Source organism: Ictalurus furcatus, chromosome 6, assembly GCF_023375685.1.
Source record: "Ictalurus furcatus strain D&B chromosome 6, Billie_1.0, whole genome shotgun sequence".
NCBI classification, from domain to species: Eukaryota; Metazoa; Chordata; class Actinopteri; order Siluriformes; family Ictaluridae; genus Ictalurus; species Ictalurus furcatus.
In genome coordinates, this window is record NC_071260.1 from 28,238,971 (window position 1) to 28,263,433 (window position 24,463).

At 38.9% G+C, this 24,463-nt stretch overlaps 1 protein-coding gene across 1 annotated transcript; it reads left to right on the forward strand.

Moving 5' to 3' along the window:
• The first annotated feature begins 3,025 nt into the window (after positions 1–3,025).
• On the forward strand, positions 3,026–20,390 carry LOC128609086 (polypeptide N-acetylgalactosaminyltransferase 5). Its single transcript, XM_053627452.1, has 10 exons — positions 3,026–4,976; positions 6,419–6,585; positions 7,846–7,965; positions 10,075–10,210; positions 11,122–11,241; positions 11,420–11,537; positions 13,325–13,654; positions 14,464–14,544; positions 15,084–15,233; positions 18,634–20,390. The coding sequence occupies exons 1-10, from the start codon at positions 3,916–3,918 to the stop codon at positions 18,772–18,774; spliced, it is 2,424 nt and encodes an 807-aa protein (XP_053483427.1). The 5' UTR covers positions 3,026–3,915; the 3' UTR covers positions 18,775–20,390.
• The last annotated feature ends 4,073 nt before the right edge of the window (positions 20,391–24,463 follow it).

Consider the following 24,463-nt stretch of genomic DNA (forward strand, 5'->3'; position numbering starts at 1 on the left):
AAGATATTGTGACAAAGCAGCTTTAAAGAAAGGGGAACTCATCTTCTTCTGGGTGACACCCATTATAAATCATTACTCTTCTCCAACTCTATCTTATAATGTCAAACAGTACTAAGTGTGTTTAAATGATGTATTATGTACTGTATATTGTGAATAAGAGTCCTGGGATGAGCATAGGACAGTCTTTACAATTACAGCAGTAGTTCTTAAGTACAAATCTACATTATCCATTTTTGCATAACATTTTTTTTTTCTTTCTCTCCCTTCTTCTCTTCCTCTCTTTTCCTGTGACTGACAGGAAGTCCTTTGGGGTCACCACGAGCCTGTTTGGCCAAGAGTGATTTACATAATTAAGCACAAGGCCCTGTTTACAAGCTACCAAGACTCTTATAACAGATCCCTCATCTCTCTACCCGAGCAGCAATCCAGGACTAATTGAGAAAGCTATCTAAGCAGCGGTGTATTATGGAGCCAGCGGCCATTAAGAGCCGACGTTTCATTTCTGTGACTGCTGCATCACCAGAGGGGATGATGATGATGATCAGCCATTACACCGACGTGCAGTCAGACACGATCCATGGAAATAGCATCCCCATTTCCCACGCAAGCTTTATACAAGTTGCAGAGAAAGAAATCGAGAGGAAAAAAAAAACCATAATTGATTTTAAATTAATTGTGTGAAAGTTCTCCATGATGGGTACCATCTGTCCAAACAAGCTGCACATTCAGTTAAAAAAAAAAAAAAGAATGAAATTTAATCTAAATTAATTAAAGCACTAACAAATTACATACATCATAGTTAACACAGGAAAGAAACTACCGCAGGAAATGTTATGAAACAAATTAGCTCCAACAATGAAAGAAAATGACTTCACATAACTAAATATTACAGTCGTTTCCGCAAGCCATATTTCTTAATGAATTCTCTAATTAATTTAATTCACACATTGTGCATAATTTGTTGCTGGAAATGTCAGTGGGTCAGATTTAACCACAGTCCTGCTGGCTGTCTGTTCCAACAAGAGACACATTAGCTAAACATGACCTCTATGCAAATGAGAGACCAACTGTTGTAATTTCAATTCCAAGGCCTAATTAGCATGTTATAAAGACGCAACAGCGGATCATTCACCTCCACTCGCGCCATGCCAGAGCCTGTTTAACAGTGGCTGGAAACAGCTCAATTAGAGCGCTGCTGTCTGAGATCTATGTTATTCTGAATATCCAAACAGCACAGGTTGAGCAGCTTTTACAAAACAGGCATGGCGGAATTCTGAAACTTTTATGCAATCGTATAAAAAGATTGTTAAGGATTTTCACACTTCCAGAATTTGGACAAGTCACATGATGCATCTAGTTTAAACTGGATTAGGTATTGGTAAAGATGTGTTATGTATGAGTTTTAATAAGCAGTGAAGGAAATGTGCCAGTTGGTGCCTGCTTCTAATTGGTTAATGAACAGGCATGTGAGCTAATGGATGCCATGGGGATTGGGACGAGGCCTCAGGGCTGTCCTCAGGCTAATCAGTCTAAAGAACCCCTATGAAAGCCTCTCCGCCAGGACGAGAAGGCCACACACTCAGGGATCCAGACTCCCATCTGACCTCACTACACACACAGCAGCATGAGGCACCGGCCTGCTTACAGGATCAGGATCTCTCTCTCTCTCTCTCTCTCTCTCTCTCTCTCTCTCTCTTTCTGTTTTGATAACATGATTTTGCCATTGAGCATCTCAATCCCTTCATCTGTTATGATCCTTATATTTTAAATATATTTCAAAATAAAATCGTGAATAAGATCTTTATTCACCGACTTACAATATTTCATCTTTGTTCAGACTATTCATAACTCTGTTTCATAATTCAGCCTGTGCACAAATACAGACTAATGAACTACACAGTAAAACAGTATTGCTGTGATATATTGCGCTCGGTGTAACTGACACACCTAAGAAACTTGATGCATGATGAAACACGTGATCGTACATTTTGTGATTATTATGTGGTTATATGTGAAAAAGCTCTGAAACATGTGCCAACATGTTAATAATATGTCAAAATATGTTAATTATATGACTTTTCATGTGCTTGTGGGTCAGAAGTGGTGTACGCCTTGGAGTTCGGGCATGGTGTGTTTGAGACAACACCTGTTTTGCATGTTTGTGCTGTTGTAAGGGATTCTATTCAGGGGGTTGAATCATTTTGAGACTGGAGAAATCATTATAAGTTGCATTTTCAGTTGAATTTGGGGAAACCATTTGAAGCATTCATTGTGTTGAACTATTTCAGTTGCTTTTGTTTGATTTGTTCATTGCAAACAGCTGAAAGTTTTTGGGGGGATTTTTGGCTGATGTTCTTAATAAATGTATTTGCATGATTATTGTTCTTGTTTTAACTATATAACAATTTTAAAAAATTCTCAGACTTGATTTTTTTAGCTTATTTTTTTATAATTTAGTTTTGCACATACTGTAAAGCTCTTTGATACATTTTTTTTTTAAATTTTAGTTAATGTATTTTATTTACATGTATAAACATCAACTCACTTGGCAACCTTCAGGAAAATAAGCAAAAAGGATTTGGGAAAATGAATGTCGCATGCATATCAACAACTCCCATGATCCTCAGCCAATGATGTAATGACACACACCTCTAATCAAGTTTCTATCCCTGCTCAGTCACCTGATTACTAATACTGGTTTGGGCCTCTTAGTTCCAGTGAAGGGAAACTGTGATGCTACAGCATGCAAAGGCATTCTGTACAACTGTGTGGTTCCAATTTTGTGGAGAAGACACACATATGTGTGCGATGTTCAGGTATCCACATACTTTTGGTCATATAGTGTATTTTAAGAGAATGTAGCCTATACAGCAAAAATATGCTGAAATTATATACTATGTGCTTATTATTATTATTATTATTATTATTATTATTATTATTATTATTATTATTTGCTTTAAATATTTCACATTTACAATTCTACTCTACAGTTTCTCTAAACCGCAACCATCAGGCCTACCCTGAAGTCAAACCTCTTCGCCCACGTGTAACTACGTGTATAAAAAATAAATAAATAAAAATCACCCACAGGTCACTCTGGTCCATCCAGGAACTGCATGTCTAAGATCCTTGACAACTAAAAATAATCATGCATAATCCTTGACAAAAGAAAACAAATCTTTTTTTTTTTTCTTTTTTTTCTTTTTTTAAATTTGTACAATTTTAAAAACCCTGATCATTCCCAACAATTAATCCTGACCTTTCCACACTGAAACTATTTCCACTATGATCCGAATGATGAAATACGAGCTTTACAGTGGAGATCAACTTGAAAGGAGGGCCTCGGCGTGGAGAACGTGGAACTACGACGCACACGGGTTGCCAGATTGAACACTTTCATCCAACTGTTTTTTTTTTTTTGTAGATGATATACATATACATCATGTTCCACAGCCTATTGTAGGGTTTTACCCCGGGTGATTATATTCTACATTTATGAATGAATGGGCTGAATATTATTACATAGCAGAATAATAAACGTGAAATGATGATCAGTGGAAGAATGGATATTTTGCAATTTGGCAACCCGGGAGGCATAACACGTCGTGATGTGTAGCTCTTAGTAAAGTTACCTGGCCGACGTGTGACTGCGTGCGTACGTCTGTATTACGCATTTGCTACGGCTTGTTTAGGGTTTTTTTTTTTTAACGTCATGTGAGTTGTTTTCGTGTGTAAATGTGATGTTTCTGTTTCTTTTTGGACTTCGTGTGGACAAAATGTGTCTTAGAGAAAGAATTCAGACTAGAAGGACGCGGATGAGATGCTGCCACGCAGTCATGGCTCCACTATGGTGAAAGTTCTTTATCGTGTTTAGGCTCTCCACGTCTAATTAGACTTTAAAAACACATCTCCAACATGAAGGTCAGTAAGTATTTAAGAGGGAGCGGGAGGTTCCTCGCGTTGGTCTTCGTTGCCTCAGTACTTTGGCTCCTGTTTGACATGGCAGCTCTCAGGCTGTCTCTTACAGACGTGAATGGACAACTCATGAAAGAGAGAGAGTTGGCCAAAAGACCAAACTCAAAGCCCACCAGCTTGAAGCATTACCCTTTCCAAAAGGTGAACCCGGATGTCGAGATGTCTCAACGCTCAGAAATGCTCAATAGACAAGTTGTTGAGGTTTACAGGCGGAAAAAACCTGCCAGGATTAATGGCGAAAATAAAGCAGCAGCACCTAAGTCGCTTGGTAACATTGTAACCGTGACTTTGCCCAAAGTGGTGGCCGGAAATGACCCAAAAGTGCACGCGGATACAACACGATTTGGACAAAGTGTTATTTTGGAAAAGCAAAACCCTCCAAGCAACAAAGTAGCTCCAGGAATGGGAGCAGACCTGAAGAAGCCAGTCCTGAGAAAAACCAAAGCGCCATCTGCTGGCCAGGAAGGAAACCGTATAAAACTGCAATCAAATGACACCAAAGCCCACCAAATACCACCACAGGACTTGAAAGTACCTCCAGATGTTGCTTTGTCTATCAAATCCAACAGCACATTGAACAAGATCAAACCGGATGCATCCAACAACGCTTCCCTGACACGATCTCCAAAACAGGAACACGCCGTTCAGATTGTCGATAAGATGAAATCTGTTGTAAAAGATAACAAGACTGACTTGCTGAATGTTAAAACCTTCGTGCAAGTCACAGCAAAACCACCACGAGCCCGTCTGAACATCGAAACTGGAGAGCTCCTGAACACGACAGGCGTGAGGAAGCAAGGTGGGCTTCGTAAGGTCATGAACCTGGATGTGACCCTCAAACCAAGGGATGCACGCGCGCCCGGGCAGTTCGGCTGGGCTGCAGAGGTGCCTCTGGATGACCTTGACGAGAGCAGGCGCAGATGGACTGAGGGCTATTTCAACGTGTTCCTCAGCGAGCAGATTCCAGTGGACAGGGCCGTTCCAGACACACGACCTCCAGCGTGAGTAGATTTTTATTTTCGTTCCCTCTATATATATATTATATATATTTGTATACAGTCGTGTATGTTTTTTGGTGGTCAGGAGTCCTTGAGTATGATCCTTTTGTGAGTGTGATTACTTAACGTGCAGTTTTGTTGGTTTCAATGAGAATAATTCATTTTTTTGTTAACGATTCAATTCGATTTTATTTGTGTGGCATTTTTAACACTAGTCATTGTCTCAAAGCAGCTTTACAGAAATGTAGATCTCTAAAAAGCAAGCCAGAGGTGACAGTGACGAGAAGAAACTCACTGATATGAAATAAGCAAGAAAGCGTGAGCCTCAAAAAAGTAGCGGGATTATAAATCATTACAGTATACTATCCCCATATTCCACGTTACAGTGCCCTCCACTAATATTGGCACCCTTGGTAAATATGAGCAAAGAAGGCTGTGAAAAATTGTCTTTATTGTTTAACCTTTTGATCTTTTGTTTAAAAAATTCACAAAAATACTCTGCTCTCATGGATATCAAACCATTTCAGACAAAACACAGGTTTATCCAAAAAAAAAAAATATCTTTTTGAGATCCTTCAAATTTCGAACCATCCTCTTCCAGTACCTTGAGAAAATATAGACACACGTCCATTTCCAGGATGATTCATAACATTTCCAGTTGACTGGAACTTCTTCATTATTTCCCTGATGGTGGAAATGGGCATTTTCAATGCTTGTGCTATTTTCTCATACCCACTTCCCATTTTGTGAACCTCAACAACCTTTTGCTGCACATCACAGCTATATTCCTGGGTCTTACCCATTGTTATGAATGACTAAGGGAATTTGGCCTATGTGTTACCTCATATTTATACCCCTTTGAAACAGGAAGTCATGCTCGAACAATTTCCTGTTCCTGGTCACCCAGGTGTACAAAAAAATGTAAAATATCAATGGGAATATACTTCAAATATATTTTTCTCATATGAATTCATAGGGGTGCCATTAATTGTTGCACCTGTATTTAACAAATATGTTGTTTTATAAACCTGTGTTTTGTTTGCAATTGTTTGATATCCATGACAGCAGAGTATTTTTGTGAATTTTTTTTTTTAACAAAATATCAAAAGGTCAAACAGTAAAGACAATTTTTCACAGACTTTTTTGCTCATATTTACCAAGGGTGCTAATATTAGTGGAGGGCACTGTATCATAATGTTATGTCTTGATTGTTATTCTAAAATAGTTAAAAAAAAAATATATATATATATATATATATATATATATATATATATATATATATATATATATATATTAGATGGTAATAGATATGTCCTAACTTTTAACCGTGCATTTTTATTGCTATTTATAGTAATTAGTCATAGTATTATGTGTTAATGCTATGACGCATGCTGCCACGTATTTATACGTAATTATCTTTTTCTTTCATCCTTTTCCTGATTCAGATGCTCAGAGAATTTAGTTCACAATGATCTGCCTACGACGAGTGTGATCTTCTGCTTTGTGGACGAGGTTTGGTCCACTCTGCTGCGCTCTGTCCACAGCGTGCTGAACAGATCTCCACCTCACCTGCTCAAAGAGATTCTACTGGTAGACGACTGCAGTACGAAAGGTGTGTGGATGGGAAAGGCTAGGGTGTGTGTGGCTGGGTGATAGGAATTTCTGTTTGTGCTTGCTGTGTGCTTTATAAGTGTGTGCTAACTTCGTTTCTTTTACAAACTGATTGCTCTGAGGTGTGGTATTGACCTAATGCCAGATTAAGGTAATGCTAAGACAAAATGTGGTCAGCATTAGTGTTAGCAACTAGGGGTGTCACTGTTGGACTATGGACCATGATAACGAAATTTAAATCTAGTGATATAGATTATGACATCATGGTGTGTTGAATGCTTTGTGCAACAGTACTGAAGACTGAAATTCTATTTGGGGGGAATTGAATTGAAAGAACAGACTTATCGGTAGTCACGGAAGTAGTTTTTAATCCCGTTCTTTAAAAAAAAAAGTGGAGCTGATAAACTTACTGGAAAATGTGTGTTAATACTGGACACATTGTGAGTGTCGTTGCATCACAGAATGAAGCTGTCAAGCCTTAATAAGCAAATGGGAAATTCAGCACCAGCTTTGGTTCTCTAATGGTATAAAATATATTAGGTTATGCGATTATCCTACCAAATTTCCCACCCTTTCAACACTAGTGCCAGCCAAATCTTTTGCAATTTTAAATAACAGCCTTTTTATATAATTACTTTTAATGTAATGTACAATGCAAACTATGATTAATAATTATATAATTGAAAGTGAATTCATTTATTCATCTTGAGTAAACCACTTTATTCTGGTCAGGGTTGTGGTGGATCCAGTGCTGATCCCAGGAAAGCAGAAATACATTCTGGATGGGACGCCGTTCCATCGCAAGGCACCATGCACACACACACACACACATTCACACCTAGGGACAATTTAAAGTAGTCGGTCTACCTGCCAGCAAGGTTTTGAGAGGTGGGAGGAAGCCAGAGAACCCAGAGGAATCCCATGGAGATACAGGGAGAACACATGAAACTCCACACAGACAGTAAACCGAGCTCTGGACCATACCAGAGACCCTGGAGCAGGGGTGGGCAGTCTTATCCGGAAAGGGCCGGTGTGGGTGCAGATTTTCATTCCAGCCAAGCAGAATCCACACCTGAATCTACTGAAAGCCAAGATCAACTGATTAAACAGGTGGAATCAGGTGTGGCTCCTGCGTGGTTGGAATGAAAACCTGCACCCATACCTGCCCTTTCTGGATAAGATTGTCCACCCCTGCCCTGGAACACCATTATGCTGCCTTAATTGAAGCAAAAGTTTTAGTTTCTGTCTCTTTGTGTTGTAGACTACCTGAAGGACAAGCTGGATGCTTACATGTCTCAGTTCCCCAAAGTCCGGATCATCCGCCTCAAAGAGAGGCAGGGGTTGATCAGGGCGAGGCTGGCCGGGGCTGCTGCGGCAAAGGGTAAACACAAACAAGCAAGAAAATGCATCTGCATAACAATACACATATGTACAGTGGATATAAAAAGTCTACACACCCCTGTTTAAAATGGCAGGTTTTTTGTGATGTAAAAAAAAATGAAACCAAGATATCAGACCATGTCAGAACTTTTTCCACCCTCAACGTGAAATTTCAACGTATAAAAATTAACGAATAATTAATTAATGAAAAACAAGAAGAAACATTTTAGGGAAAAATAAAAAAAAAAGTTACAATGACCCGGGTGAATAAGTGTAATTGGGGATGTGACTGTGTTGAGAACGAACCAATCACATTCAATCGCGTGTTCAAAAGTAATTATCCTACAGCCGTCATCAATGAAATTATTCTGATTAACTCCGAATAAAGATCAGCTGTATCTGTAGGATTTTCTTCACACATCTTCTTGGTTTCATCCGACTGCTGAAGCCATGATCCACAAAGAGCTGACAAAGCATGTATGGTATCTCACTTGTTGAAAGATATTGACCAGGAGAGGGGTATAAAAGAATTTCCAAAAACATTAGGTGAACCACGGAGCACCGAGAAGGCCGTCATGAACAAATGGAGAAAACGTGGCAGCGCAGTGACATCACTAAGACCAGGACGTTCGTACAAAATTTACAAAAGGACAAGACAAAAACTTACCAGGGAGGCTACCAAGACATGTGACGTGTGTGTGATAACAGTCTTTCATATTCTTCACATGTCTGGGCTATGGGGTAGAGTGGCTAGATGGAAACATCCAATCCAAACTAAATCACCCCGAAACCATGTGGCAAATGTGTTATGGTCTGATGAGGACCCATTTCAAAATCACAACCACATCACCAAAAGAACACCATACCCACGGTGAAGCATGGTAGTGGCAGCATCATGCTTTAGGGCTGCTTTTCTTCAGCCTGAACTGGGGCTTTTATCAAGGTGGATGGAATCATGGATAGCTACTAATACCAGTCGATTTTAGTGCAAAACCTTCAGGTGTCTGCTAGTAAGCTGACGATGAAAAGGAATTTCACCTTTCATTACGACAATGATCCAGAGCATACAAAGAAGATCAGTGTTTTTGAATGACCTAGCCAGAGCCCAGACCTGAATCCAACTAAAAATCCGTGGGGTGACCTGAAGCGGGCTGTGTACAGGAAATGCCCTCACAATCTGATAGATCTAGAATGTTTTTGAAGAAAGTGTAGGAAAATATTGCCAAGTCAAGATGTGCCATGCTGGTAGACCCTTACTTACCCAGAAAGACCGATTGGTGCAATAAAATCAAACGGTACTTCAACAACGTATTAGTTTAGGCGTGTGCACACTGATACATCTAGGTTATTGTAACTTTTTTCCTTATTTTTTCCCTAAAATGTTTAAGTTTTTTTTGTTGTTGTTGTTCACTTAATTTCTACATGTTGTAATTTCACATTGAGGGTGGAAAAAGTTCAGACATGATCGATCTTGGTTTCATTATTTTACATCACAAAATCCTGCCATTTTTAACTGTATTTCTCAGTGCTTTTCTAACGTCTTTGTTACTTCCTGACTAAAAATGGAAAACTATTGTTGTGACAGTATATTGTGTGAAATAAATAAATTCAATTAAACTGAATGAAATAATTGAAAACCTACAAATCTCTAAACCCACAGCGACCCTTATTGGCAATTTGAGAGCTTATATTTGTCACATATACATTATAGCACAGTGGAATTCTGAGTTTGAGTTTGATGGTGCTGGGGCTTGAACATCCGACCTTCTGATCTGTAACCCAGAGCCTAACCGTTGGGCCACCACTGCCACTCAAAATGTTATTAGTTAAACAGCTAACAACAATAAATCAAATGACATTCGCAAAATTATACATCATTGTACTTTTTGTGTATAATAAAAATGTCTTACATATTATGATGTGATATTTTGACATATCTTTTTATCAGCACACACACACACTATTTCCAAAGACTCATTATTTTCCCCTCACACACGCACAAATACATTGCTTAGAGCGCCAATGTTGATTTCTCTATCACCTCCACTTCTGTACATAATGTGTACCACTTTTACAAAATGTCTGATTTGTCGGTGCATCTCTTACTCAGGTGATGTCCTGACGTTCCTGGACTCCCATATCGAGTGTAATGTGGGCTGGTTGGAGCCGCTGCTGGACAGAGTGTACCTAGACCGCAGAAAAGTCGCCTGTCCTGTTATTGAGGTCATCAACGATAAGGATATGAGGTAACGTACAAATGCCTGAGGCAAGTACACAGCTCTGTCAGTTTAAGCTTATACAAGCCTGACAGGGCCACTAAGTAAACAATGTAGCATCTGTTCAGGTAGTGGCATTTCATGTTTAGCAAGCATGTTTATTTGTTTATTATTTACCTGTATGACAATGATGCCTTGTTTTTCCTCCTCCAACTTATTCTCCATATGCATTAAAAAGGATAGAAGTACAAGTATTAGTGTGTTACAGTGTTGGAGCTGGATGTACTCCTTGTTTTCTCTGATGACTTTATTGTGCAATAAATTCAGAAAAACGGGGGGGGTGATACTGATATTACCGTCACACTTTCGCTTTCGAATTAGCGGCCGGCTATTGCTTGAATGGTGTCTTCATTATTATTCTTAATTTAAAAACAACAACAACAAAACAGTACAATAACAAACTTGCTTATATTAAACATCAAACTTTTATTAACAAAACGAGTAAGCACAACATACACCATGCTGTAATATAAAATGACAATTAATTACACAAAGTTTAAATAAAAAAGTGAAAATCAACAAACACTGTGGAACCAAATCAATAAGAAACGAATATAAAACATTAATGTGTGCAGGGTCCCTTTTAACATCCGGTTTAAATCCTCATCCGGCTCATGCTGAATTGAGCGACTTCTGGTTTTTAATTGTAGCGTCCGTTCTCTAACTGAACTAAATGATTTTTATTACTATAAAAAAAAGCAAGACGACAGTGGGGGCGGTGCCGCGGGGGGGGGGGGGGGGTGAAGTAATTGGTGTGTGGCCGAACACCATGTAACACCGACTACCGCAGCAAGCCTGATGCAAACAAATAACAACACTGTATCTGAAGGTTTATGTTGAACGTTTTGACTCAGCTTTTTGAGCATGGCTTGTGTTTACAGTTATGTGATGGTGGACAATTTCCAAAGAGGCATCTTCAAATGGCCTTTAGTGTTTGGTTGGAGTACACTATCAAAAGATTTGATCAGGAAGAACCACATCAAAGTCTCCGATCCCATCAGGTAACATTTATTGTATTTCACGACTTGCATTTGAACAAGAACTGCTTTGGATCAACTTATACAATGAATTCATTTGCAGTGTATTTCACACAGATGCATACAGGCCTGACTGATGAGTCTGGATGGCATCTAAAATAAAGGAATAAATGATATATTTTTCTGTCACACTATTTTTCAGATGCCCAGTGATGGCAGGGGGGTTGTTCTCTATAGATCGGAAGTATTTTTATGAGCTGGGAGCATATGATCCAGGCCTGGATGTGTGGGGAGGGGAGAATATGGAGATCTCTTTCAAGGTAAAGCAAGTGTAATCTTAAGTATTATTAATGCATCGTTTCATATTTTCTGGATTAGTGTGCAAAAAGATGTCATTCACATGAGACGTTTACGTTTCTGTGCTTGTTGTCACGTTGTTGTTTCTATAGGAACAAACTCGTTCAGTGGGACTTGTACGGTGGACACACCCCATAAACTAAGACTAATAATAAACAGATTAAAAAACATCATTTTATTTAACAGAGCAAGTAATCATTGATTTGCTGACGTTTGTTTAGCATTTATAGAAGAGTGGAAAAGGCTCTTCACAGGGCTGCATCATACCACCCCATCATGGCTTATTTTCCTATAACAGCATGCCCCATTGTGTTATATTCCATACACAGAGCTGGTAAATTTTGGAATCTGTTCAGTCAGAAGGTGTTGATTCATTTCCTTTTACAGTAGCTCTGGTAGTGGTGTCATCTCCAAGGCCAGTCACAAGTTTACATTACTGCACTCGTTCTAATATGTTATTGTTCATATAGTAACTTGGAGGCTTGTATGGCAGACTCTTCACATAAATAGATTAAGAACTGTGTGTCATTGTTGATGTGGCAGCTCAGTGGTACTGGGCAGTGGTAGCTCAGTGGTACTGGGCAGTGGTAGCTCAGTGGTAGTGGGCAGTGGCAGCTCAGCGGTAGAGGGCAGTGGCAGCTCAGCGGTAGTGGGCAGTGTTAGCTCAGCGGTAGTGGGCAGTGTTAGCTCAGCGGTAGTGGGCAGTGTTAGCTCAGCGGTAGTGGGCAGTGGCAGCTCAGCGGTATTGGGCAGTGGCAGCTCAGCGGTAGTGGGCAGTGGCAGCTCAGCGGTAGTGGGCAGTGGCAGCTCAGTGGTAGTGGGCACTCAGCGGTTACGACGTTGGGCTACTGATTGGAAGGTCGTGAGTTCAAACGCCAGCGCTGCCACTATTGGGCCTTTGAGCAAGGCCCTTAACCTTCAACTGCTCAGATGTATAAATGTAAGTTGCTCTGGATAAGGGCGTCTGCCAACTGCCGTAAAATGGTCAAGTTTTCTGTAAGGAGACATTTATTTAGCACATCTCCAGTGTCAGCTCTTTGTCGCAGTCCCAGCTGAGATAACACTGTTCCTTTAAGTTTTCCAACATGGAAAAGGACAGAGGTGCTGTGCTTTGTGGTTTCTCGGTAACATGACAAGCTACATTTTTTTTGTCCTATTAACTTTGAGAGAGAAAATAAAAAAGAGAGTCTGGTGAGGGAACGGCTGTTTGTGGCTTCTCTAACGTAAGACAACATTCCACATTACTATATAAATGGATAAAGCATCTGGTGTGTCTTTCTTTAGTAAATAAAAATGTATGATGCTGCTGTCAGATGTTTTTTGTGCTTGGAGTACCTTCATATCAGCTTTTCAGCAACAGAAGTATAACTTCAGAAAGTCTACACCAGCTCAGTCTGAAGAGTCAAAAGACCTAGCTTGTGTATAGAGCACAGAGAGAGACAGAGAGGGAAGAAAAGAGAGAAGCAGGACTACGGTTGGCTGAGTGTTCTCACCTCTCACCTTGATGTATTCTGTCACGTTGACCCATTGTACTAAAACACAAGGAATAAGACAGCCCTAGGCATAAATCTGTTGTAAAGAATATGATATACAGTACATAAGTTTATCTAGATGAACATAAGTTTAGCAAATAATCATCGATCCTTCACTTTCAGTGCACACATTGATTAGTTAAAATAACACCTAATTTCCTGATTTCCATTTTTCTTTATTCAACTGAACCACATCATCACCGATTTCCTCTCTTCAGATCTGGATGTGCGGTGGTGAGATTGAGATCATCCCGTGCTCTCGCGTGGGTCATATTTTCCGTAGCGAGAACCCCTACGGCTTCCCCAAAGACCGTCAGAAGACGGTGGAGAGAAACCTGGCTCGCGTGGCTGAGGTCTGGCTGGACGAGTATAAAGAGATTTTCTACGGCCACGGTTATCTGCACCTGCTGGATAAGAAAGTGATAGACATCGGGAACCTCACAGCACAGATCCAGCTGCGTGAGAAGCTCCAGTGCAAGAGCTTTAAGTGGTACGTGGAGAACGTCTTCCCCGAGCTGGACGCTCCGCTGGCCAAAGCTGAAGGCCTTGTAAGTATACTATGTTTTAACGCTAAACACAGGAAAGAAAACATATCTTTTTTTTTTTTTTTTTTTTTGTCCAAAGCTGAATGATGTACAAAAATTCACAAAGTTAATTTAATTTGGTGCTTTTTTTTTGGATTTGGATTTTGAAAATATTACCATTTGTTCTGGGCAATATGACTATATAATATATCGATACTATGTTAAATAACATCACAATACACATTTCTGAGATCTTGATAACTATTTATGACATTTTAAATATTTTTACAATGACAATTACATAAGAAGCAGCTGTTCACATTTTGTTTAATTAAACTTAAATTAAATTGTTTCATTATTTATTTCAAAAAAATTTTAACATACATTTTAGTGTTAAATAAATATATATTATTAGAATTTTTTTCCACAATTTGTTAGCAAATATCCTGTACCATAGAAATATTGTAGAACGTATCATAGAAAATATCGCTATGTGATATTTTTGCCATATTGCCCACCCCTAGTGCCCATGTTTTCTATTGTTGGTTATTCCTGAAAATGCTGAGCAATCCTCTGTAATGTCTTCCACATGCTAATTAATTGTTTTCTCAGTCAGATGGCACGGCTATTGTTAAACATTGACAAGGGCAGTCTGTCACCGCAGGTCTTCGAGTCTCCTCGTGTTGAGATTGAAGCCTTTTGTTTTAGAGAGTCAGGGCCAAAGCAACAAAATCACATTGTTTCGAAAGCACAGTGCACTCCATATCTCTCTCTCTCTCCTCGTTTCACGATGAACTTTTAACCCTGTTTTCATTCTTTATTTTTATTTTTAGGTCTTTAACATTGGCACTAGGAAGTGTCTGGTGCAAGAAAAAGGCTCTTTATCTTTTGGGGTCTGTGATCTTAGCAAACAGGTAATGCAGACCTGTATTACATTATATTGTGATGTTTGTGCTTATCTTTGTAATAAATATGTGGGCAAATTTTATATATATATATATATATATATATATATATATATATATATATATATATATATATTAAACATAGTAGTTTTGATTTGTTGCCATGCCACACTGTCCACTGAAAAAGCTCTATAACTATGTAGATATGTCGATATTAATTGAAAAGGACTCCACTGAAGTCTGACCTTCAGTTGCAGACAATGTAATAGCTATCTTTACATTTTATTTCAATACACAGGCATTTTAGCCTAATTATATTAAACCCTCTTGCTGCTGACAGATCTTTCTCAGTGTTAAAACACTAACATACACTTATTATAGAAATCCCTCAGGCTATATGTGAAGCAATAAGCAGTGACTTATAATTATCACCACACATATATATTGGAATGTTTCTTTAAATAGTTGACATTCTACTAGACACATATTCTAGCATATAAGACGATATTATAAGACACTAACCGTTGTCCTTGTCCTCCATCTTTCAGAGCCAGCATTTCAGCTACAGCTGGGTGAGAACGCTCCGCCAGAACACTACTTGCTTGTCTCCACAATTCACAGGAAGAGGCGTGGCCTTAGAGCCATGTGACAACACTAAGCCACACCTACGCTGGCTGCACAAGTCCAATAAATTTCTGGTATGTCGTTGCTGACTTGATTCTTATCACTAATTAAAGTAATCTCTACTGAGTTTCTGTATGGGTGAGCCATCGTGAAAGTATGATGCTGAACAACCTTGACAAGATCAACAAAGTGTGTTCTTGGCAAGAGAAACGCTGATTTACGACAAGGCCTTCTTCCCCAACCTGTTGCCACAAAAGTTGGAATCACACAATTGTATAGGATGTTTTTGTGTGCTGTAGCATTACAGTTTCCCTTCACTGGAATTGAGAGGTCTAAACCTTTTCCAGCATGACGATGCCCCTCTGCACAATACGAGTTCCAGGAGTTTGCAAAGGTTGGAGTGGAAGAACTCGAGTGGCCCGCACAGAGCCCTGACCTCAACACTACTCAAAACATTTGGGATGAACTGGAACGCCGACTGCACACCAGGCCTCCTCGCCTAACGTCGGTGTCCGACCTGATATCATGAGATGGACTTGAAGACGGATGCAAATGCAGTTTGAGGTTTCAGGGGCTAGCAAACAAATCCAAAACAGAAAACGTTCCCTAAAAACAAACATCAATATTTGGGCAAAATCACAAACGAGACACAGATCAAAGTCAAAACCAGTGGAAATAGAGTCCTTATATACTGTGTGGAGTTGATTGTCTTCAGGTGTGATTAGAAATCAGGTGAATGTCCACGGGTGTTGGGAAGTGTAGTCCATGGCAGCCATATTTGTAAGCTGAGGTGTGTTCTGGGAAACCGAGTCTGTTGTCGATTCCGGTATTGACCTGACACCTCACTAATCCTCTTATCAAATCCCCACAGCCATGCTCCAAAATCTAGTGGAAAGCCTACCCAGAAGAGTGGAGGTTATTATAACAGCAAAGGGGGATGCAACGGGATGTTCAGCAAGCACATATTGGTGTCCACAAACTTTTGGCCATATAGTGTAATAATGTATAGCAGGAGATTTAAGAAGAACTCACTGAGGATTACCTCGGCTAAGAACATGCATGTCATTTCTATTGTCTTCATGCTCCATCATCTTCTACTTTCAAGATATTTATAGGTCCATACAGTAGGTCAGTGGTTTCCCAAATATTTTCAGTTTAGCTCCTCTTTTTTTCTTTTTAAACAAAGGTGGGACTTGCATTAAACGCAGCCATTTTAGCCAGTGTTTCAGCACTGAGATGTGAGCCCAGATGCATGGTACAGTGAAATACGAGCCATCGTTACACTACACTATGGATCTGGTGTGAAATGTGAATTGGTCTAGTATTATAGGCCACATAGTATTATTTTTGCAAGTGCAGTTCTGTGAAAAAGTATTTGCCTTTATCCTGATTTCTTCTGTTTGTGTGTATAACTCATACTAAATAGTTTTAGATCTTCAAACACAATACAACATAAAACAAAGGCAACCCGAGTAAACACACACAGTACAGTTTTTATTTATTTATTTATTTATAATATAAATAAATAAAAAGTTATCCAACATTTATCACCCATATGAAAAACTAATGAAACATATGAAAAACTTCCCCCCTTAAACTTAAAATCTGGTTGTGCCACCTTTAGCAGCAGTACCTGCACCCAAACGCTTCCGATAACTGGAGATCAGTCTTTCACTTACTTACGTTGTCTTGCTGCATAATCCAGTTGCGTTTGAGTTTCAATTTACGCACTGACGACTGGACATCCTCCTTATGGATTTTCTGGTAAAGAGCAGAATTCATGTTTCCCTCAATTATTGCAAGTTTCCCAGTCCCTGAAGCAGCAGAGCATCCCCACACCATCACACTTCCACCACCATGCTTGACCACAGGTACGATGGTCTTTTTGTGGAATTCTGTGTTTGGTTTACGGTAGATGTAACGGGACCCCTGTCTTCCAAAAAGTTCCACTTTCGACTCATCAGTCCACAGAGCATTCTCCCAAAAGATCATCAGGGTGTGTTTTTGCAAAATTCAGATGAGCCTTAATGTTCTTCTGGGTTAGCAGTGGTTTTCACCTCGCCACTCTTCCATGGATGCCATTTTTGCCCAGTGTCTTTCTGATAGTGGAGTCATGAACAGTGACCTTTACAATGGCCTGTAGGTCTTTGATGTTGTCCTTGGCTCTTTTGTAACTTCCTGGATGAGTGGTTGCTGTTCTCTTGGAGGAATTTTGGAAGGTCAGACACTTCTGGGAAGGTTCAGTACTGTGCTGAGTTTTTCCATTTGGAGATAACGGCTCTCACTGTGGTTCTTCAGAGTCCCAGAGGCTTTGAAATAGCTTTGTAACCCTTCCCAGACTGCTGTATTTTAATCACCTTCTTCCTCATTATTTCTGGAATTTCTTTCAACTTTTGTATAGTGTGTTACTGGGTAAGACCTTTTAACCAACTTCACGCTGTTGAAAAAGTTCTATTTAAGTGTTGATTTGATTGAACAGGGTTTGCAGTAATCAGGCCTGTTTGCATCTAGTCCAGCTGAACCCCATTATGAATGCAGTTTCATACATTTGGGGAATTAGTAACTACGGGTGCAAATACATTTTCACACAGGCCCAAAAGCTGTTTAAAAACTGTATTTCGTGTTTACTCAGGTCGACTTTGTTTTATCTTTAGATTCAGTTTTAATTTCTGAAACAGTTTAGTACGAGATGTACACAAAAACAGAACAAATCAGGATGGGGCAAATACTTTTACACTGAAAAAGCACTGTATAAGGTGGGTAAAAGATATCAGGCACTGGGCCATATTTGTTTCCACACCATCGTCTAGTTCTCCTAGATGGATGCACTGGTCTTAAATGTGTTCAGATACAGGTTAGAACATACTACATGAGAGATGGATGTTTTGGTATTGTTAAAAATAAATTAATTAAAAGTAATTATGCAAAATGATATTTACTATCCCAGGGGTTACAGTGGCTTAGTGGTTAGTATGCTTGCCTTGTACCTCGGGGGTTGAGGGTTCGATTCCTGCCTCTGCCCTGTGTGCATGGAGCTTGCATTTTTCTCCCCTTGGTTTGGGGGTTTCCTCCCGGCACTATAGTTTCCTCCCCCAATCCAAAGACGTGTTCTGGGCTGATTGGCATCTCTCGGTTGTCCGTAGTGTGTGAATGGATGTGTGTGCGATTGTGCCCTGCGATGGGCTGGCAACCCAGCCAGGGTATCCCCAAGTCCCTTGGGATAGGCTCTAGGCTCTCCGCAACCCTGTGTAGGATAAGTGGTACAGAATATAGATGGTTGGATGGATATTTACTCACAATTAGCCACATAATATTCCTTTAAACTGAAGATATTGTCATACTAAGTAATACAATTATTTAACTCTTAATTAACATATATTAGCGAATTCTGACACAGAATATCTACAAAGGTTTCAGAGTGTCCTGTGTGTGTGTGTGTGTGTGTGTTGGTGTGGGTGTGTGTGTGTGTTTTAGCCAGAGCATCTGATTGCTGATACACATCCTCAACGCACGTGTCTGGAGGCAGGATCTGAAGGAAACACCATCTACCTAAAGGCATGTGACGTATCCAGTTCTTATCAGAAATGGCATTTCACACACTACTATGCACAGTGAGCCCCGGAGACGCAACCAGTTTTTTTTTGTTGTTGTTGTTGTTTGTTTTTTTGTTTTTCCATCTCACTTTGTCAGGATGAAGACATTATGTTACATAGTGTGTAAGTGAAGTATTGACAGATGCATGCTGAGATGACGTGTAATTTTGGTTAAAATGTCTGTTTTAAGGGTCTGTGTGGTACGCTTTTTTTGTTGGCCCTGGATGATTTTGAGAGCAGCTACACTACAAGATCATGTTTTTGGGGACTATTGAGAACTTAATGGACTTCTTGTTCTGCTTGGTTGAAACAAGCAAAAAGTATTTGAAGTTCCTGGTTAAAATAAATAATTAAATAAATAAAATAAAAAAGGTATAGAAACCTTTCTAGTACATGTTACACATCCAGTGGTACTTGGGTCATATAACAGTTGAGTGTGGTACGTTGTCAGTGATGGCACAAACTTGGAATGTTACACAAAACATGCTTTTAATAATAATTGTATTGTTTACATCAATTAAAAATAAGCAGTGTTATGCTGTACACATTCCCTGTTGACACTAGAGGGAGCTGTTTACAATGTTTTTGAATCCTTTTTTTTTTTTTTTTTTTTTTTTTTTCCTGGTGATTCTAGATGTTAAGACCAAATCAGACTGCCTTTATTAAAAAATTAAACCCTTTCTTTATTGAGTTGCAGTGTTTGTATGATTAATGAAAGGACTTGATATCAGGCACACCAATATTACACTTTCATAACACGTTCACCCGACTGTTACAGCGGTGTAGGAAATTTTCACAATAGTGTCATTTTAAAAATGCTTAATACTCTGAGCAGATCAGTTCATGATGCTCATCTGCTCAAAAGGCTTATGGAGATGTCCTTATCTCATGAACTCCAAACTATCTATAGACTGTCATTAAGTATCTTAAACTGATTCTCTACAGCATGCCGGTGGATGTGTACCTATCTTCCAACAACGTCATAAAATGCATCAAGAGAGCTGATATTGTGATATGACTAGAGACAAGAGGATAGTCTGTAGATTATCTACAGTAGCCATAAAACGTGTACACATCCCTGTTAAAATTGCAGGTTTTTGTGGTGTCAAGATGAAATCACAATAAATCATGTCAGATCTTTTTCCACCTTTCATGTGACATAGCAACCGACAAATTTAAGTGGAAAAACAAATACAAACACTGTAGGGAAAAAAAGAAGTGTTAGTTAGAACTAACTAGTACTAATACTTCGTTAAAGCATCTTTAGCCTTCAATACAGTACTTGATTTGGCCTTTTTTTTATTTTATTCTTTCTTGCAAAAATGCTCCAGATCTATCAAATTACATGGGGATCTTCTGTGCTCAGCCCTCTTCAAGTCATTCCACAGGTTTTGGATGGGATTTAGATCTGGGTTCTGACTGGGCTATTCCAAAACTTTGATCTTTTTCTTCTGAAGTCTGACGATTTGTGCTTTGGGCCATTATTTGCCGGAAGGTGATTTTGTTTCTTCATCTTCAGCTTGTCTAACAGAGACCTGCAGGGTTTTTTGTGCCAAAATAGATTGATATTTGGAGCTATCCATTTATTTAGTATTTGAACTTGAAAAGAAGCAGCCTCATAGCATGATGCTTACACCACCATGCTTCAGCATGGGTATGGTGTTGTATGGGTGATCAACGGTCTTATTGCACCAAACATCTTTTAGAATCGTGCCCAAAAAGTTCTACCTTGTTCTCATCAGACCGTAACATGTTTGGCCACATGATTGGGGTGATATAGTTGGATGTGTTTTTTTGTGAGAATGGGCTTCCATCTAGCCACCCTACACCATAGCCCAGACATGAACGAATAGGAGATTGTTGTCACATGCAGGGAGTGAGCAGTACTTCCAAGATGTTCGTGCAGCTCCTTCAATGTTACTGTAGGTCTCAACAGCATCCCTGATTTTCAAGTTTTCATCTTGTCCATTTCTTCTCTCCTCTCATCCCTTTTGTTCGTCTCACCTTGCTATCGATTGATGCCTCATCTGGGGTTTATTCCCTCTTTGCACCCAGTGTTCCAACGATAGGCTCCAGATGCACCGTGACCCTGGCCAGGATAAAGCAGCTAAAAAGGATGGATGAATGAGTCCTGTCTATTACCGTGAATATGCAAGTACAAAGCAATTGTATTATTATTATTATTATTATTATTATTACTACTACTATACAAAGCACATATTCATACAATCCTGTTTTGCATTCATGAGTTATTAAGCAATATGAAAACTCTAATAGAAGTTGTTTTTTTTTTAATCTCTTCCTCATTAAAGATCACATGGTTACAGTAGTTCTTAACAGGAAACACTTTAATCTTTTCTATGTAATTCAGGAAAGTACCTTCTTACTGTACAACCCAGAAGCTCAAATCTGAAGAAAATAACAAAATCTCTCTCTCTCTCTCTCTCTCACTCACTCTCTCGCTCTCTCTCTCTCTCTCTCTCTCTCTCTCTCTCTCTCTCTCTCTCTCTCATTTAATTTGCCAAAAGCACAATGAAGAGAAGCTGTTAAACTGATTAGAGCGCTATCGCTAAAGCTAATTTTTTTTTTTCATATAGAGAATATACTCACCAGCCTGACCTCCAACAGTTTACCACAATTTACAGGCACAGAAAGGCTTAGTTACAATTTTCTAGAGTTCTTTGTAGAAGTTCTGTAGAGTTGTGTGACAATGTGTTACAGATAAATAAGATGAAGATACACTTGATTGGATCGAGAAATAAGCACTCCTGACCCTTTAGCATGGTTCCAGGTCTCTTCTGGTGTAAAAAAAAAAAAAGAAGAAGCATCCTAAATCTTCTTAAACTATATTAAACTTTTTTTAATGATTAAATCTTTCTGAGGAATTATTTTTGAGAGGTCGGACTCATCGAAGGGTGAAAATGCCACTGTCGAGCTGAAAATCTCACCAGAAAATCCGAGTTAATCGGATTATGCTGCAGCACTGCTAGTTTCTCGAATCTGATTGGTCAGATGGTTTTGATTCATTTTTTTTCCAGGAGCAGCTCTGACAGTAATTGCTGCTGCACAGGTTTATATTAATGCGCTCATTCTAATACATTATTGTTTCACAGGGACTTATATGCAGAGATTACATCATGTAAACAGATTTTTTTATTATTTTTTTTTAAAGGGTGTAATCGTTGATTTGGTGACGTTTTCTGTAAGGAGATGTTTATTTCATATATTTGGAAGGAGTCTCCAGTGCCAGCACTTTATAACAGTTAGCAGTACATTTTTAATTTGCTGTCAGTTTTTTTTAGTTTTCCAACACAAGATAGTCTTCAGGGTGGATAGCTTTGTCTAGATAACATGAGAAGCTGTAATTTTTTTTCCTTGTCATATTTATTAGATTTTTTTTTTATTTATTTTTTTAAATAGACGCTGGTGAGGGAACATCTTTTATGACATTATGATGTGACTAACTTTTCTCACAGATGTTCTGCAACATTAAATGCCACAATAAATTGATTAAAAAAAGTATGCCATTTTGTTATTTTATTAATCTAATAATAATAATTAGCAAATTGTTGAGGTATAGGATGAATAAATCACTTTGAGTCGTGCTGTTATAGGAAAATAACCAACTTCAGGGTGGTAACAGGGGTAAATCTGCTTTGCGTCAGACCACATCACACCACCCCATTGTTGATTTATTTTCTAAAACAGTATAACAGTGACAGACAGGTGTTAATGTCAAACAGTATAAGAGGCAATGCTCCAATACAGAAATGCTGGTCAGTAAACAGCAGTTTAACATACTCTAGATAGGAAAACATGGAGAGGAATGAAGTTGTTGCAAGTGCAAATCTGAATGATCGCAGAATGATCATCAGCTCAAAGCCTGCATTGCTTTCTTGGAGAGTAATATTTATTATTTTATATAACTACACAACTACAGATTATGTATCCACACTTCCCAGGACAGTATTCATACACACCAGCTTAGAAACACTGTACTTGTACTTGTGAAGGTTCTTGACCTCCATTTTGACTTGTGAGCTGGTGACTTCGCACTTACAGTCCCCTCCAAAACTATTGGAATGGCAAGGCCAATTCATCTGTTTGTACTATACACCAAAGACATTTGGGTTTGAGATCAAAAGATGGATTTGAGACAAGAGTTTAGGATTTCATTATCTGGTGTTTACATCTAGATGTGTTAAACAACATAAAACATAGAACCTTTTGTACTGTATCAGACCACGCAGTTTTTAGATGAGCAAACGTATAGGTAAGACTTGAAGTAAATTCAAGTAAATAATACTTAATATTTGCTTGTATATCTCTTGCTTGCAATAACTACATCAAGCCTGTGACTCACTGACATCACCAAATTGTTGTTCAGCCTCCTCTTCAGGAGGTGAAATGCTGCTCAACTGGGTTAAGGTCTGGTGAGTGATTAACATGGCCAGTCTAAAACCTTCCACTTTTCCCCCCTGATGAAGTCCTATGTTGAGTTGGCAGTGTGTTTTGGATCACTAGTGTCTTGCTCATGATGAAGTTCCTCCCGATTAATTTGGATGCAGTTCTCTGTAAATTGGCAGACAAAATGTTCCTGTGAACATCATTATTGTTTAAACAATCAATCTAACACGACACACCTGGGTAACAAGAAACACCTGTTAGTCACACGTTCCAATATATTTGCTTACCTACAAATTGGGTGGTCTGATACAAAATGTTCTATACCATTTAACACATCTATGTATGAATACCAGGAAATAAAAGCTGAAAAATGGAACTCTCTTCTCGTATTCATCTTTTGATTTCAAACCCAAACGTCTTCATTTTACAGCAAAAACAAATGAATTAGCCTTGTCGTGCCAATAATTCCAGAGGGGACTGTAATTCTGACTTTGGGACACATGACTTCTTAATGCACTCTGAAATGCCTAGATTTATAGATTATTGATGCTTGAATTAAAGCTGACAATCTGCACTTCACCACCTAATCAGTGTTTTATTTCCAAAGAGATTAACTACAGCACCAAAGCACCAAATATCAACTTTCACACTGTTTTCTGTTCTACTTTGTTCTTACGATTTGACAAAATATACGCCCATATTGCCCAGTCCATACGGATTGTTAGCATGAATTTAGAAATATGCAGTGTCTTGATAAACATAAAGTTGACCTTTTGTATTAGAGCTTGGATTTATTGCACACTGCAGTAATACCAGGAGAGAAATTCCAATGATGGGGATTTTTTTTTCCAGTAGGATTGTGCTTTCATCCTCTTTAGTTACCAAGTACTGGAGAGTTTAATTACCAAAGAATGTTATTTTCTCACATGTTTCAGCTCAGGAGCAATGTTTCTGTTAGCTGACTGTGTATCTATGTTCTCAGTGTAAGGCTTCATATTGTTAACTGAGTTATTAAGAAGCATTTGTTTGAAAGCACCCAAAAGTCTTGTGCTATCATATATAGTTGTACTATATGTTGTAGCTCACATCTATGTAAATAAATGTGTGTGTGTGTTATGTTCAAGGTTTTCACAGCTGCATCATAGACTCGAACATCTCGATCCTCTTCCTTGTTTGGCCTCTCTGAATTCTCCGATATGACACTGTTCCGTACTTTGCATGCATCAGGTGATCAAACGGCTTGTCGTGGGATTCGCATGCAATGTCTAGCCAGTGTTCCTGCTCCACTTCCTCCAGACTCACAC

Bases quoted from the DNA above. Each gene is read 5' to 3' on its own strand.
- LOC128609086 (XM_053627452.1), top strand. From the start codon at position 3,916: ATGAAGGTCAGTAAGTATTTAAGAGGGAGCGGGAGGTTCCTCGCGTTG. The intron at 7,966-10,074 runs GTAAACACAAAC...TCTCTTACTCAG, and splicing joins CGGGGCTGCTGCGGCAAAGG to GTGATGTCCTGACGTTCCTG. The intron at 11,242-11,419 runs GTAACATTTATT...ACTATTTTTCAG, and splicing joins AAAGTCTCCGATCCCATCAG to ATGCCCAGTGATGGCAGGGG.